Genomic DNA, 17,384 nt, shown 5'->3' with positions numbered 1-17,384 from the left:
AGCAAGGATTCATCTTTCATTACAGTAATTATCATCTACGTTTATCATTGCAATATTATTTGCTCACTTCATGAATATTATTTATCTAGGATGTAATCCTATTATCTTATTCAATTCTATGTATTTGTTTGTTTTACATATCAGACCACAGAAAAAATATGTATACAAAACATTTGCTTAATTTGCTATAGAATGAATATTCACAGAAACTGAACTTTTTATGCCATAAATAATTATGAGCTTTTCTGGGACGTTTTATTTGTGACTTTATTACCTCGGATTCGTTAAGTAGGACTGAACTGAACTACAAAAAAATTGCTTGACGTTCCTGTATCCCCATCTTTGTTTATTGCCGGATATGTGATAAACAGCAATTTGTCTTCTAATTTGCTATGGTATAACTTGCTATTAGTAACGTAATTTGTTACTGAAGCAGTTTAAGTTACCACTATTGGCGAACAGACCATTGTTGAAATGAGGCGAGAAGACTTTATGCGGTGCGTATATATATATATAATTATGTATATATATATATATAATATAATAGTACATATTAAAAATATATAATATAGTATAAGACAAAAAAAACTTAGGCATCTACCAGTGTTTCAGTGTTCCTTCGTAACTGTAACTTTGCTCATGTAATCATCACACTTTTAATGTTTTTGCTATTAAAAAAAACAAACTAATAGTTTAGTTATTTATTTTAATATGAAGATCTAAAAGGCCCATGAGGACTCCTATTCTTGAACGTTGCAAACCTCATAACTCCGAGGACTTACTTCCTTTGTGGCCCTTGTTCACTGGTTACAATATGGACAGATGATGTGTTACAAATAGTATTATAGAAAGCATAATTAATTGTGGCAAGAAGTCTCTGATGGTATGCATACGTACAGAGACTTACTGCCACAGCTACTTATGCTTTGTAAACACCATCTGTCCATATTCTACCAGTGAAAACAACAAGGGCACAGAGGGAAGTGCTCGGAGTATGAGGTTGCAACGTTCAAATAGTGTTTCATTGGCCTTTTATCTTCATATATAAATATAAACATATATGTTTGTTTTTTAAATCGCAAAAATTAAAAGTGTGATGACTATATGAAAGTTACAGCCACGAAGGAAAACTGAAACACTGGAGATGCTAAGTATTTTCGTCTTATTACTAAGACATGGTCACCATGTCTTGTAAGAAAGACGAAAGTACTTAGCATCTCCAGTGCTTCAGTTTTCTTTCGTAGCTGTAAACTTTATTCATATATATATATATATATATATATATACTATATATATATATATATATATATTATATATATATATATATATTTACTTTCACATAAAATAAAGACATTGCAACATAGATTGAATTTTCCGTAACAAAGTAAGTAGTCTGTTCTTTTAATAATAATTCATTGTTGAAAACAGAACACTATATATCTTGCTTATTTGGTATGAATTTAACCCTTAAACGCCGACTGGACGTATTTTACGTCGACATTTTTTGTCTCTCGGGTGCCGACTGGACGTATTTTACGTCGACATACAAAAGTTTTTTTAAAAATTCGCGGAAAAATACTTTTAGGCCTACCAGCCGAAAACTCTTGAATCACGCGCCTTGGGGGATGCTGGGAGTTCACGGATCAAGGTGTTGTTTTGTTTACAATCGTTACGCAGGCGCGCAAGCGCGAATTTCTTTCTTGCCGCACTAAAAAGTATGTGTGACACATCTCTGAAATTATTTCGTCAGTTTGACATAATTTTTGTACCATTTTAAATTAGCGTTACATAGAGTATTATATATGAAAATGTGCGCATTTTTATGTAGAATACAACAAAAAAAAACATCATGATTGAGCTTTTTATCAAGTTTTTAAGATATTTTCATATAAATAACGATAAGTGCCAAAATTTCAACCTTCGGTCACTTTGACTCTACCGAAATGGTCGAAAAAACGCAATTGTAAGCTAAAACTCTTATATTTTAGTAATATTCAATCATTTAACTTAATTTTGCAACTAATTGGAAGTGTCTAGCACATTTCGATTTATGGTGAATTTATGAAAAAACTTTTTCCTTACGTTCCGCGCGGTAACTCTTCCGAAAAATAATCATACATGCGATTGTGGTAATGTTTGCACCATTTTAAATTAGCCGTTACATAAAGTTTATATATGAAAATGTGCGCAATTTCATGCACAATACAACTAAAAACAACCCATGGTTGGTAGCTTTTATCAATTTTGAAATATTTTCATATAAAAAATGATAAGTGACAAATTTTCAACCTTCGGTCAATTTTGACTCTACCGAAATGTCGCAAAAAAAACGCAATTGTAAAACCCCAAGCTAAAAACGCCTATATTCTAGTAATATTCAAGCATTTACCTTCACTTTGCAACAAATTGGAAGTCTCTAGCACAATATTTCGATTTATGGTGAATTTATGAAAAAAATAACATTTTCTTTACGTCCGCGCGGTAACTCTTCCGAAAAAATCATACGTGCGATTGTGGTAATGTTTGCACCATTTTAAATTAGCCGTTACATAAAGTTTTATATATGAAAATGTGCGCAATTTCATGTATAATACAACAATAAATAGTTGAAGGTTATAGCTATTCTCATTTTCGAAATATTTGCATATAAATCACGATAAATAGAAAAAAAAACCACGTTCGGTCAAATTTGACTCTACCGAAATGGTCGAAAAACGCAATTGTAAGATAAAACTCTTACAGTCTAGTAATATTCAGTCATTTATCTTCATCGTGAAACAAATTCGAAGTCTCTAGCACAATATTTAAATTTATGGTGAATTTTTAAAAAAACTTTCCTTCCCTCCGCGCGCGGATTCTCCGCCACAAATCTCCGAAATGCGTAAGTCCCATTCTCGGAATATTTGCTCCGTTTCATATTAGGCATTTCATAGAGTTTTATATATGAAAATGTGCGCAATTTCATGTAGAATAAAACAAAAAATATTTGAAAGTTGTAGCTTTTCTTATTTCCGAAATAATTGCATATAAAAAAATATATATATAAAAAATTCGACATTCGGTCAACTTTAGCTCGTCAGATATGGTCGAAAACTGCATTTGTAAGCTAATATTCTACAGTATAGTAATATTCAATCATTTGTCTTCATTCTGAAACATATTGGAAGTCTCTAGGACAATATTTAGATTTATGGTGAATTTTTGAAAAAAATATGTGTTTACGTAAGCACGTTACGAATTCATGCATTTATTTTGTGATAATTTTCTCTGTGTTGCTTTTATTGTTTTACAATGTGTTATATATCAAAATGATCGCAATTTAGTGCACATTACAACGAAAAAAAAGTAACTTGTTACCTTCAACCGTTTTGCGCACAGCGCGATTTGAATACAATTATATATGAAATTTCATTTTTGCGCTATCATATATCACATTATTTATATATGATATGATAATTTTTTTCATTTCTGATGGTTGCATACTAAACTTCAAGCAATGAAAAAAAAAGGAGCCAAAAATGAACTCTTAAAAATCTTGAAAACTAAGCGCGCTGTGATTTTTGAAAAAAATATTTTTTCCGCTTATGCGCTCACTCTCAAACCCTCCGGCATACGGGAAGTGGGGTCATTTTTTTATTTACCGCTCCGGCGTTTAAGGTTAAAAGAGCCCCAACTACTGAACAAGATCATAACGACGATATAACTTTATTACTGACCGGAGTTTGTTGAGGATATGGAATCGATGGTAATAAAATGTATACTTGTTAGGCAGCTATCCATAATAAATAAGCTTTTAAATCACCCTATAAATACTGAATGTTTATTTTAGGATGGCTTTTCGTTTTTGCTTAATATTCAATTTTACATTGAAGTATGTTTGAAAACATACGAAAGCTAATGCTATAATTACATTTTCATTTGTAGGCCTATAATATACAGCTATGGAGGTTGAAATCACCATAAATTCTGTGAACAAAGCTGAGGGAGAAATGCCAGTGAGGCTTCTATGCCCTGGAAGGTGAAAGGCATGGAGAGGATTATTTTTCATAATTCAGAATTTTTAACAAAAGAATGAATGTAGAAGTGTGAAAATATGAAAAAGTTAGATAAGCACGACAAGAAACTAGCATTACAAGAACTGATAAGACAGCACAAGAATAAAGCAGAAATGCACCACGTGACGGGATCTAACTTATGACCTTGGTTGTTGTTTATTACAATCAGGCCAACGCTGAACGTCGAAGACAGAAGGAGGAGCTAAGACGATGAGGAACTTACCTAGCCATCAGTGCTGCCAGCGTCGGCTATAAACTAACCATCCATGAAATGCTTGATGGATGTTTTCTGTTTATTGCCTTGCCATTCATAAAATAACAATGTTGACTGAAATATTTACCATCACTGTAAGTCATAAATATTTTATCAACTTACGTAAAAATTATTACATTTGATTAACCAGAAAATATATTTTTCGACCTTTGAAATCAGAGGAAGAGAATAAGAAACGCCAAAAAATTATTTTTGTCCTATTTTATCACATCTGAAACGGTTGTAGTTGTTATTTTATTTTTAAGAAGTTTTAATATACGCTAGAATAAACGTTCAGCTTTCCAATGGTACCACTTTAGTCATGATAAAAAATACAGGGGTAAAATTAGAAAGCATTTTGTGGGAACTTTCAATGCATCTAACTCTTCAACTGTTCACCGATGGGTAAAGTACCAAGACCGGAACGTAAACAAGAGGTTCGACTCGTCCGGACCGGAGACGGTTAAACCATGGTTTATACCAGTCAATAAATTTTTTTTTTTTTCTGTTTTTTTTTTTTTTTGCATTTATGTTTTCTTTATAACTTATTTTAGGTAATAACGGCAGTCCCCGGGTTACGACGGTATCAGCTTGCGACGTTCCGAGGTTATGACGCTTGTCTATAGACGTTATTTCCAGGGCTACGACACATGTTCCAGGGTTACGACACCTACAATGCTCATCTTTTAGATGAAATATGACACCAAAAATGCAAAACTATCAATATTTGAAGGTTTTTTTTTTATGAAAAATGCCATAAGAATGTAGTTTACATAGTTTTTAATGCACCTAAAGCTTTAAAAGTAAGGTTTTCTTAGGATTTTTGATGATGTTCCGGCTTACGGCGCGTCTCAAGAACGGAACCCCCGTCGTAACCCGGAGACCGCCTGTATATATTTTTCACTAACCTGCAAGATGCATGCAATAGCTGTCAGAGATTTATCCTTATTATAGGATTACCTGTAAATGGAGACTGACTATCAACTACCTAATTCAAGGCCAAGCGTATGTATTCAGATGGAATCGTGAAATCAGACTGCATTGTGTCTGACCGGCCTTAAAAACATACCCCAGTATTATCTTTATTGGTTGCCTGATCTAATAGCTTTTATAAGTTTTTCTATGAAAATCACAAATTTCTTCCAAGGGAGTAATTATTTTAGTACTATTGATTCAGAAGTTAGGCCTAGGCCAAACTTTACTCGTTAGATTATTAGCCTAGGCTTCTGATATCAAAAGTATCTAACCTAGCCTACTTGATATTACTTACAAGGATTTATGGAGTTTGATGAATAAATTACAGTTAGTCCATCAGTGTCAATTTCTGTTTCCTATTCTAGCATAATTAAAATAATTAATTACCCCCTGAAGCATAACATCTTTCCAATTACTTACCAGTTTCATCGACAGTTTCCAAGGCAACACAATTACTGTAATGAGCCTTCATTCTTGCTATTTGCCCTTCCATTGCCTTTTGGCATTTTTGGCAAATAGCTCTACACTTTTTTTTTTTTTTTTTTTTTTTTTTTTTTTTTTTATTTTTTTTTTTTTTTTTTTTTTTTTTTTTCTCCATAAAAATTTCCAATGATGTCTGCTATTCTACCTGTCATTTTGATCAGTTATTTTCAGCACTATGATCACTTGCATTCATGCACCTTATTGAAAAAGAACCACAGAGTGATTGTAGCCTACCATGACTAGAGTAATATGCCACTATGCCAGGCATGCCATTAGCACTATTTTGGCAGTTTTCTTACAGTTGCCAACTAGCCATATTTATGATTAAATGACCATGATCATTTAATCATATTAATCTGCAATTTAAATCTTCATATTTTTTTTTATTTTTTTAGATGTAATAAATAAAAATCATTTTGAATATAGAAAGTCAGAAAAGTTCATTAATAAAAAAAAATATAACCCTTAAAATGGTAAATTGGTAACTTGATATGACTCAATCAGAATCTAAACTTGTAAACAACCAGATATACAGGTATTAGACATGACTATCCACAAAACTAAAGCATTCTCTCCTCTCTCTCATCTCTCTCTCTCTCTCTCTCTCTCTCTCTCATATGCAGATGTTTGAAGTATCGCATTAAACCAAAAATTTGGACTTTCAACCATAGTGTTCTAAGATATATATAATTATAATATATATATATATATATATATATATATATATATATATATATGAAGATTGTTAATTTTGGCCATACAGATAATGGAACTATTAAATTTTGTTAATCCTTCTTAAAGTGTATGGATATAGCTGTGCTACAAATACATATAGGGCTACAGAAATATATGATTATCATTAAAATTGCTTTAGTTTTAATACTGGGTAGCTCAAAAATGAAATAAACCCATAAAAAACCATACTTAGTAGCACAAAAAATGACAAAAACCTTAAAAACCATATTTCATGGTTTAAACCAAAATGACCATGGTTTAATAAAAAAAAAACTAAGGTTTTGGTTGAAAAAAATAAAAAAAACATTGGTTTTTGCCAACCCTGACACAAATTGGGCAAAAGTACTTAGAAGAATTATATGGTGATAGTTGTAGAAATGTTTGCAAAAGTGACTATGAATTTACGTTGTGGAGTACGAAATCTTGACTGAAGGAGAGGCAGGGCTCCTACCACGTGAAAGTCCGAGTCCCTCAACAGGGCGCTTACGAGAGGGAGAGCGCCTACTCCTGGCGCCTATTGCGAGGAGAGAGGCTGCTAGGAGCCGAGCACCTATCAGGAGCAGGGCGCTTGAGAGGCTCTTGACGCCTGCCAAGCGGAGAACGGTCAGGAGTAGGGCACCTCGAGAACGATGAGCGCCTACCAGGAGAACGAAGAACTTGAAGCTCTTGGCGCCTATCCACAGGAGAAGGACGCCCACCAGGCGTATGGCTCCTATCAGACTCTTGACGTCTGAAGGGAGAGAAGCGACTCACAGGAGAAACGCAAGGAGAGTGGTAGCCAGGTGACGAGCGCCTACTCGGAGAAGGGCGCCTTCTAGGCTCTCGGAGATGCTGAGTAGAAGGAGACGACGAAAGGAGCCTGTTCTGCCCTGAGCGCCTCTCTTCTCTAGGACGCACACTAGAGGACGTAAGATGAGCCGGAGAGGAGCGCCTACCGGAAGCGGGAAGCCGATCTGGAGAAAAGCTGTCGCCATCCGAAGAGCACCTGCCTGAAGTCTGGCGCCTTGACGCTGCTGAGAGAGAGCCAGGAGAGTGGTGCCACTCGCACGAGCTCCTGCGCTTGGCCGAAACCTCCCCATACGAAGGAGATTGCATACGACGAGGAGAGTGATCCTCAGATGAAAGGCTTCTAGATCTCTTGACCGGGAGAGATACGTCCTTCCTCCTAGGAGACCTTAAGGCCAGAGAGTCCGCCAGGGCCGAGATCTGAGCCTGGAGTCCCGCCAGGACTCGAGTCGGCGAATACACAGGGTCTTGCTCCGAAGCAGCTGCAGGGCTAGTGGCACGAGAAGACGAGCGATCACAGGATCTCCTGGACCTCTTCACTTCCAAAGAAGCCTCTTCAGGGAAGACTTCCGGGCTGGAAGCCAAAGGACTGAAGGGCGCCTTCCAAGCCCTCTTCAACGAGCGCGACGCATCCGGAGAGTTCCAGCCGCGCTTCGGTGAAGGCGAAGAAGATGAGGAGAAACACTGAACGATCCGAGGCAGCCTGGGAGCATACTTCAGGATCTGCCGAGGGGACGCCTGAGCAGTGGGGGCTCTCCCTAGCCCTACTGCGGCTTTCGACCTTCCTCCTCCACTGGAACTGGGAGTCTGGAAGAGGTCTAGGCCTGGAGGCACTAAGGAGCCGGTCAGACGCACCCTCCACAACACTGGGGACACTGCACTGATCACCAACACTATCACTCTTACCTTGTTCTAGCAGGCGAATCTTCTTTTCCATAGACTGAATAGTAGCCTTTAAAGCCGCCGCCTCCGAAGACGAATCTTCGGCTTCGGCGTGGGGAGCAGGGGCTGAAACCTGGGAAGAAGGTTCTAAATCTACATTAATGTAATGTTCCAATTCAATCTCACTCACTCTAGACCTACTAGAACTCCTAGAGGAGGCTTTCCAAACTCTATCCTGTTCTAACTTCCTAATGTATGAAGAAAGAGCCTTGTATTCATCCTCATTCAGAACCTCACATTCTTTACAAGGGTTACTAAATGCACACTCATTCCCCCTGCATTTCATACACACAGTGTGAGGGTCGACCGAAGCCTTCGGCAACCTCACCTTACAACTCTCAACCGAACATACCCTAAACAAAACAAGGAGTCTTAGTTACAGAATCGAAATCAGACATTGTTCAAGAAAAATCCAGCGTAAGGTCAAAACCAGTCCAAAAACAGAGTATGCCAAGCCAAACAGAGCAAATACGTCACCAAAAAGGTCCAAAATAATCTCCAGGCAAGCGAGAATCGAAAATGTCTATCGAGAGGAAACCACAACAGTTGTTGTTCCCGGCAACAGAGAAAATCTAACAGGAAAGTGGGATTGGTTCATACACCCGCCGCTCCTGACCTACCTGTCGCGTGTGCTGCGAGATTTGAAATTCTGTCGGGAACGTCTGAGACTATAGCTAAGTATATATCTGACAGGAAAGTTCATGTACAAAAATACATTTTCAAAATTTTGTCGTTACTGTAGTAATTGCTAACCCTATTGTAAAATTGGATTATCGTAAGACAAATTATCATTACCTTGAACACTACTTGTATTTACAACCTCACGTGGAGGTCTCACACAATATCAAAATATAAGAAATAAAATCAATAAAAAGATTCTTAGCATATATTTTTAAATACATTTACATTAATTGACCTAGAACAAAGATTCACTAACTTTTTTGTACATGATTTTTCTAATATTTCCTTGCACTTTTCATTGCAAAAATACACTAACAACTGACCTATTTTCGAAAAAGTCCAAAACAAAAATCAACAGCAACCTCTTGTTATATTCATGAACAAATTTACAAAAACTTTGTGAGAGAGATGCAGTACATTCTCTCTTTAGTCAGAAGTAGAACTGAAGTCCTGAGACACTAGATTCGTGATTTTAGCCGTAAAAATTGCCATCGGTGAATTTATGGGCTATAGAAGTATTGGCACCTCTTACCTACCCTAATCTTAACAAATTGCTGGTTCTTAAATTTGTTTATCTACAGGCTCAATCCGTCCACCACCCCAAAGCTGTTATTACTACTCCTGAGAAGCTACCCATCCATTAAGGGTTAAAACTTTAGTGGATTAGTTTAATTAAAATGTCTTAATGAACCACACACCTGTCTCTTATGTGAAAAGAATTTCAAAACCTATGCAGGAAGAAGGCTGCACAAGAGAGTCATCCTGAGTAATTCCATAGAGAGAACTGCATAAATGGGAGCCAGAGCCAACGGTTCCAGCCCTTGGTGCCAATAGAACAGCTGGAACCGGTTCTTATGAGTATTAGAAAACGTCATTTTGGTAGCACAAATGATGCAGGCGAGCAGATATATATATTTTTGCTTGCTCTTGTGTCTTCAGCTGTCCTGTCTGTGGGACTGAGAGTGATGAGACCGCTTGCGTCAGGTGGCCAAGAGAGAGGACCATCTAACGCTGCCTCCCAGACCATACCAGTCTGTCACTTATACTCTCAACCGACTGCTGCGTGAGAGACATTAGTTACTTGGTGGTTGGGCAACCACTATTTGATTGATTGATTATAAAATTTGTCTTTGGAATCGGTTCCGAAGGCGGGAACTGTATCCGAGTGAAAGTTTTTGGAACCATTAGAATCTGTTCTTGCCCAGCCCTACTGCTTGAGACATGGCTTAGTTTGTGCAGATGAGTAGAAGCTATGAAAGTCTCATTTCTGGTTAGATATTCTCTTATTATTGTTTGTAAAGTCTTTTGTATTCATCAATTGTTTATATGAATACAATGGCGAAACACAAGGACTCAAATGTTGTCTATTTCTGTTCATACAGTTATTTACTCATGGGCCATTGTTAGGCAAAATAAAGATGATGACAAAGAACTCTCTCTTTTTGGACCAAAGAAACACACAAGACATTAAGGCAATAACATGGCACAGGTACTAGAGGGCAGGTGAATGAAAACTATGTAAAAGAGCTCCATTACACCACCATAGAATAACACAAAGCCCTTTTTGAAGTTTCAAAATAGCCAAGTCTGAAGACGTCGCATTGCCAAGAATCATCAAGATGACAACCTCTCATCTTGTATAGTAGGTTGTATTCATATGAAAGTCAACACTTCATTGTGAGTGGGATATTTACTAGGCTGTGTTCATGAATTTTGATCCAATTTGTAATATGTCAGTAGATATAACAAAAGCCACAGGTAGCCTAGATATGGAGGGTGAATGTATTGGTGCCAAAGGCTTTGGCCGTGTTATAAGGAATTGGCACCCAATAAAAAAAGGAAAATAATATGAATTAGACTTATAACTTAGCTCATTTAAATGTCAAGGCTCACTGAGTGATAGGAAGTTGACCTTAACATGGCATACTGTGATGAAGAAAGAATAAACTCTATGGTTAGTCAGCTTCAACTAAGTTAAAGGATCTGAGGAGAGCTTATTCTAAGGTACAGGAGTTATGTGATGAGGAACCACAGTTTATATGATAGAAGTGGGTGAGTTGAAGTTGAGTTAACCAAAGTCTTCTGAATTAGAGGACTGGCTAAAGGGACTGTTTGGTGATAAATTATCTGTTAGATCCAAATGGTCAAAGGGATCAAAAGGTGTACCAAAACATGAGCTGTAGGTCAAGTGTAGGGTCGTGTGGTCACGACCGGGACAGTAAAGTGAATAATATTCATAAAAAAAAAGTTATTGAGCTACAGGAGAGATTTTGTGCTTAAAAGAAAGCTTAACTAATTCCCCATCTTATGCTATGAGTTTCATATCTGTAGATATCATAGTATTGGTTTTACAGCCGTTTTTAAAATCCAGAATTCTCTGTCCGGGTTCGAGAACCGCGTGTTTCACGACCCGGACGGGGGTGTGGTCTCAACCCGGACGGATGTTTTGGTCCACCAAAAACACACTTACACCAATGTTTTATATTTTTTTTAACTAAGAACATCCAGAACATGACACTGAAAGGTGGAATAAAACAATTGGTAGCAAAATATCAATGTAATAAAAAAATATATATGATAAAAAAAAGGTAACTGAATTCCTTAAAACTACGCCTTTTTTCTTTCGTATGGCTTGTTTTCTTTCTATTAGGAAAATCAAAATGGGTGAACACTGAATAGGGATACAACTTACAACTTTAATTCTAATCTGTATAAAAACTAATGACTAAACTAGCTAGACGAAACAGCCGAATGGCGCCATGATCATTAAAGGGTTAATGCATGTTAAAGTCCCTCAAGGGAGGGAGGACCTTGATCAGGTTTGCTTGTCGTTGGGTGGTCCCCGTGCTGACTGTGAGGACCCCCAACACCCTGCTGCGGTAGGATAGGCTACAAATTTTGAAATATTAAAAAAAAGTCCCTCACCTCTGGCTATTTCTGGACGAAAGGATAGGAGGCAGCATCATGCTCGAGCTCTTCTGCAAACTCATCTGAATATTCAGATGAGTCGTCACACAGTGCAGGATTGTCGGCAGCCTCCTCATTGCTGCTGCTCGCCTCAACTGGCTCAGACCTCCTCCTCCTCTTTGCCGCCTGTCGTGCCTCCTGCTCTCTCTTCTTCTCCTCCGACCTCCGCTTCTTCTCCTCTCTGGCTGCTTTCTTCTCCTTCTCCCGCAGCTGGCCAAGAGCCTCCTCATCCTCAGTCGGGATGCAGGCGTGGATCTTCTTGCGCCCTCTGGCAGCAGGGCGGGGAGGAGCCTTCGGGTAGGGCTGCACAGCTTCGGGAGTGACGTCGAGAATTGGAGGAGATGAAGCTGTTGGAGTTGGAGTCTGCCGAGGTTGGGGTGCTGCTTCAGGAGTGCTAGCCGCTGAAGCAGAGAAGGCTGGTGACATCCTACCTATTCCAGATGGTCCAGGCTGAGGTTGGTCAGGCTCCGATGAAGATGGTGTCAAGGGTGCGGCAAGAGTTTGTGGCAAATCATCATCATCATCAGGAGGGGCCTGCTCTGTGACTTCTGCCCCAGCAAACGCATCATCTGGAAAGATGTTGCGGTTGACGGGAAAGATGCCAGTAGCGCGAAACCCTTTGGTGATATTGGTGACATTACAAACCTTGTCCCAGGCCTTGCACGCCATCTCTGGCAACATATGTTCCGTGATGGGCACGTGAGGGTTTGAGAGTTTGAAATCGTCCTGAATGGATCGCAGGACAGACTTGAAGGGGCCAAAGACACTTACATCTAATGGCTGGAGTTTGGCTGTAGTATGAGGTGGCAGCGTGACAATTACGATGCCATGCTGTATCGCATACTCAACCGCATGAATGCTCATGTGACACTCGGCATTGTCCATTATGGGCAGTATCTTATTCTCCACTGAAGAATAAGACACCTTATGGAGATGCTCGAGTGTCTGCACGAAACGCTCATGGTCCATCCAACCGTTAGCCTGCAAGAGCACTGTGGTTCCAGGAGTAGCCCCTCTCTGAAAATCAGCATTCATCTTCTTTCGTGCGATGATAAACACTGGAGGGAAACCCTGCCCTGCAGCATTAACAATCCCCACGAAAGTCATATGATTGCCTCTCTCCCGAGCAACCTGCGAAGCAACAGGACGACCTCTCTCACAAACAACCTTACATGGCTTCATCACAGTGGACAAGCCACTCTCATCCAAGTTGAAGATCCTGGCTGGCATGAAACTGTGTCGCTCGACAGCTTCCACGTAAGCCTTGAAGAAGACTTCAACGTTTACGCGGTTGAAAGCCATCGCGCGCGAAAGTGACATGCCCTCCGGAGCCTTCAATGCAAGCCTTGGATGACGGAACATATACCCCTCCTCCAGACATCAGGAATAGATGGGCTGCCAACAGCCTCTGCATACTTCAGGACCATCCTCCTGAAAGCTCTCGTCGGCAGCATGTAGAACATGCGCGCGATCCTGATCGAGTATTCCTCGATGAAGTGTTCCTGCGCATCAGTGAAAACCTTCTTGATGTTCTGGTGCTTAGGCACGAACGTCCTCCCATCACTCTCCTTGAGGGACCGAGTGAAAGCATCCTGAAAAAAATAAAACAAAGGTAAAGTGGGGAGCATAGGCCCTATAGGCTAAATGAAAAGTAAAGTTCTTACCCATAGGCCTGAAATAAAAAGGTAAGTTCTTTGGCTAGCCTAGGCCTACCCATATAAATTAAAATTTAAGAGGGCTTAGATTTATTCAAGCTTACCCCAAGAGTCGAAGCCTTCACTCCAAAAAGGTTGCACGCAGTGCGGATGCTACAGCCTGTCTCAATGCGGTGGTTAAATGCCTTCTCCAAGTTGGTCCAATCCGTGGTTAGGATGTTCCTCGGCTGGTAGTTGCGAGGCATGGGAACCATGGCTGCGAGGCACGAAGGATCTGAAAGAGATAAATGGCATTAGAGACATAATGAATATTGTCTATAAGTTCATAATGAAAAAATATTTTGACCTTTTCAAAAACCCATAATTTGTTAGTTTAGACAATCAATAACTTTATATGAGGTAATAAACAGTATTAATATTTGTTCCATGTTAAAATTCTATTGCCTGACCAATTAATAAATTTTAGAAAAATAAAAATTCTTCTCCTAGCTCCGTGTTCTCAACCCGGACAAACCTGTCCGAGTCGAGAACACGGACCTTGCATTTTAAAAAAATTTCTTAAAAATTAAAAAATTGGCCTAGGTTAAATATTTCAATTTGGAAGACTAAACACTATTGGGGGGCACATATTAATTCTAAAAAAAATTAGTTTGCACAAAAAAAAATAGCTCAAAACTGACTCTATGTTTGACTTTGGCAATCACCCATATTTAATTATTTTAAACCATCAATAATTTTATAAGAGTTAATATATAGTATTAATATTGGTTTTAGGTTAAAATGAGAGTGATTGACAGAGTCATTTAAAAAAAAAAAAAAAAAATCCTTCTTATACCTCCGTGTTCTCGACTCGGACATCACGTGCACACTGTCCGAGTCGAGACCACGCACATCATTTGTTTAAAAATTCGTAAAAAAATATAAACAATTGGCCTAGGTTAAATATTTCAATTTGGAGAAGTAAACACTGATGGGGGGCACATATTAATGCTAAAAAATAATTCACTTCCATCAATAAAACACTTCGAAAAATCACTCGATATTTAGCCGTGGCAAACACCCATTTCCAGCCTTTTCCATGGCTTTATCTCACATATGGTACATTATAGTTGTAAGAACTATGCAATCATTCACTTTTTAATTGGTTTTTCCAGTACACTTAATTTGCATGAATTGTCAAAAATTGTCCGAGTCGAGAACACGGCATAATTTTGTTTAGCGGGCACCCCAAACGAGTCCATTCTTGTTTAGGCATTCCGAATTATCACTGATTTTATGCCAATATGGCTATATTACATAACAAAACTTATCACAAGTTGATCACGCCTTATTCGTGGTCATGGCACAATATATCCTGATGCCGAAAATTAAGATCGCGACCTCTTAAAATCGAAATTCTTACCTTGCTTACAAGCGGAGCGTCGGCGGGGAGGTTTGCAAATGGCGTCTAGTTAGGACCGCCCTCCCTCATACGTCATAGCTCTGACGTCATCCTAGGCTCGATCTTTCATTGGTTAATCAAGACTGTCTGGGTCGTGACCACACGACCCTAGGTAGTTATGAAAGGGTAGAATTAAGTGGAAAACTAGCTAGGCTAACAACAGAAAGGAAGTAACATCATAGGATCCAAAAGGCTCATGCAGATTTGAGGAAACTAGGATTAAGTAGAAGCAACTGCTGATGAGTTAAATGTAACTAAACAATATACGGATATGGAGCCATGTCCTCCCATTCTTCCCTTAACTGAAAATAATCAGGAAACATCAGAACTCACGCATCTGTAACTAGAAGATAGTCGAGCTGTCATCTCTTTCCCATTCTCAGTCTCAAGCAAACTGTGCAATTCCATTATTAGATACTTTAAAAATTACTGACAATGGCCAAAGAGTTGAAATTCAGGGTAAGGAGCAAGTTTATATTAGAACAGACCTTAACCCACATACAAAGTTGAGTCAGAAACACATGTATTTCATACTGAAAGCTCTAGGATACTCTCAATTTCCAAATTGGGCATAAGACATAATGGCTGAATGTAGATGAGGTTAGGCTAGGCCATGATTTAAGACAAAGTCCAGAGTTTACTTGACCTGATATATCTAGGTTAGGTAGGTAGTTTGAGTCACCTAAAGTCTGTGGTAAGGTTTTTAGGCCAATTCAACCATAGATGCAAAAGGGTTGTTTAGATTGTAAGAATCAGAATCTAGAGAGGCCCAGCTAAATAGTCTGACAGCAAGCAGCATAAAGTTGTTTTGATTGTCAGAGGTGTTTTGGGGGGATTTAATAAAATATCTGTTTTGGAAAACATTATTTAAGACTGATTAAAAATGGAACAGATGATGCTGTGGAAGTTACATTTGTTGGATAAAATACACTAATGGAGAAGCAAAGGTTGACATCAGTAATCTTATTCCTTTTGGCACACAAGAGCATATACAAAAGCTCTGAAGATACTTCATGGAAACGAAATTATAGTCTGAAGCATTTAGGAATAAACTCAAAGATTGACAAAATCTTGCAATAAATGTAGGTTATGGTCTCAGATAATTTTATAATTTTTGGGACACTGCAAAATGGCTATGAAATCAACAAAGTACCTCTCAGTTCTTGGTGATCCCAAAGAAAATAGAACTATGCTGCAGAAAGATGAAATCACCTAGTGACCAAAGAATATTATGTAATGAAAGTGACTTACCATCTGTAAAGTTTATTAGTTTCATGGGAGATGAGGCAAATAAATGTAGTCCAATCTCATTACATGGTGCACTTGACAAGAAAATGGAGACTAAATCAGTGCCAAAGAGAACTCAAGTTTGTAAAGAGTACTTCCTTTAACACCTGCTCAGCTGAAATGCCTAGTCGTAATGCAGATGTTAGTTATAGAGAAAATCAGAAAAGACAGAGAAAAAAAAACTAGATTATTGGTGTATAACTGTAACCAAATCACAATATTAAAAACACTAATTTCTGAAGCTCAGACTTTCTCAGAACACTTGAGTATATGTTGTAGAAAAAATTTTTGTTAAGGTTGTTTTAGAGTTGGTCCCTTTTATAGGTCTTGTAAAAGCCCAAGGAAAATGTACTCAATGCAAACAATGGTATCCAACAGTTATTTTTTAAATTATTTTCATATGATTGTACCACTGTTGTTGAACCATGAAGATTTTAATGATGGTCTAATTGTTTATGATCTTTTGGATGCTCAGTCAGATGTATGCTTTATAAACCAATGTGTTAACCAACATGAATATTCAGGGCCAAAGTATAATCAATAGTGTCCACGATGCTTGGTGAAGAAGCTATTGATACAGTTCAAGTCCATGGTCTTTCTTAATGTTAAAGGGTTGGATGGGGTTACTGAGGTGTAATTGCCATCTATTTATTCCAAGGAAACCCTTACTGCTAAAAGGGAACAAATCCCACGGAAAGAAATAGCCTTAAAATGGCTGCCTTTACATAAAATTACAGGAAAGTTATTGGAATATGATCCTAATGTTGAGATTGGTCTTTTGATTGGCATCAACTTCATTAAGGTGGCGAAACCTTGAAATAATCCTTGGCTCTGACAATGAACATTAAAGCCTATCCACACGACCGGGCCTGATTGGCGGACCTCCCCTCTAACAGTCACACTTGACGGGCAAACCGTCAAATTGCCCAATGGGTCTTGTAGCAAAATCACCATGGTTGTGCCCAATGGCTTGAGCTTCAACCCTGGCAGACAGACGTTAACCATATATATTTCTTTTATTGGGTCACTCTTTGCACCATATTCTCCTCTTTTTCCTTTATTTCATCACACACAAAGCAATTATCATGCTACACTATCATCTTCTTTGCGGTAGGCACCATGCT

At 38.3% G+C, this 17,384-nt stretch overlaps 1 protein-coding gene across 1 annotated transcript; it reads right to left on the bottom strand.

Moving 5' to 3' along the window:
• Nucleotides 1-13,211: 13,211 nt before the first annotated feature.
• LOC135212860 (uncharacterized) lies at nucleotides 13,212-14,976 on the bottom strand. Its single transcript, XM_064246627.1, has 3 exons — nucleotides 14,935-14,976; nucleotides 13,637-13,806; nucleotides 13,212-13,469 (listed from the first exon to the last, which is right to left on the bottom strand). Exons 2-3 carry the CDS (start codon nucleotides 13,784-13,786, stop codon nucleotides 13,212-13,214), a joined length of 408 nt encoding a protein of 135 aa, XP_064102697.1. The 5' UTR covers nucleotides 13,787-13,806; nucleotides 14,935-14,976.
• Between the last annotated feature and the right edge of the window lie 2,408 nt (nucleotides 14,977-17,384).

The sequence above is a fragment of the Macrobrachium nipponense genome, chromosome 41, assembly GCF_015104395.2.
Source record: "Macrobrachium nipponense isolate FS-2020 chromosome 41, ASM1510439v2, whole genome shotgun sequence".
NCBI classification, from domain to species: Eukaryota; Metazoa; Arthropoda; class Malacostraca; order Decapoda; family Palaemonidae; genus Macrobrachium; species Macrobrachium nipponense.
Note: the sequence above shows the minus strand (reverse complement) of the source record. Positions and strands in the feature narration are given on the sequence as shown.

What these genes read in the sequence shown, in the direction of transcription:
- LOC135212860 (XM_064246627.1), bottom strand. Translation starts at nt 13,786, where the DNA reads ATGGTTCCCATGCCTCGCAACTACCAGCCGAGGAACATCCTAACCACG. An exon ending in TGAAGGCTTCGACTCTTGGG is followed by an intron (nt 13,470 to 13,636) that starts GTAAGCTTGAAT and finishes TATTTTTTTCAG; the next exon opens with GATGCTTTCACTCGGTCCCT.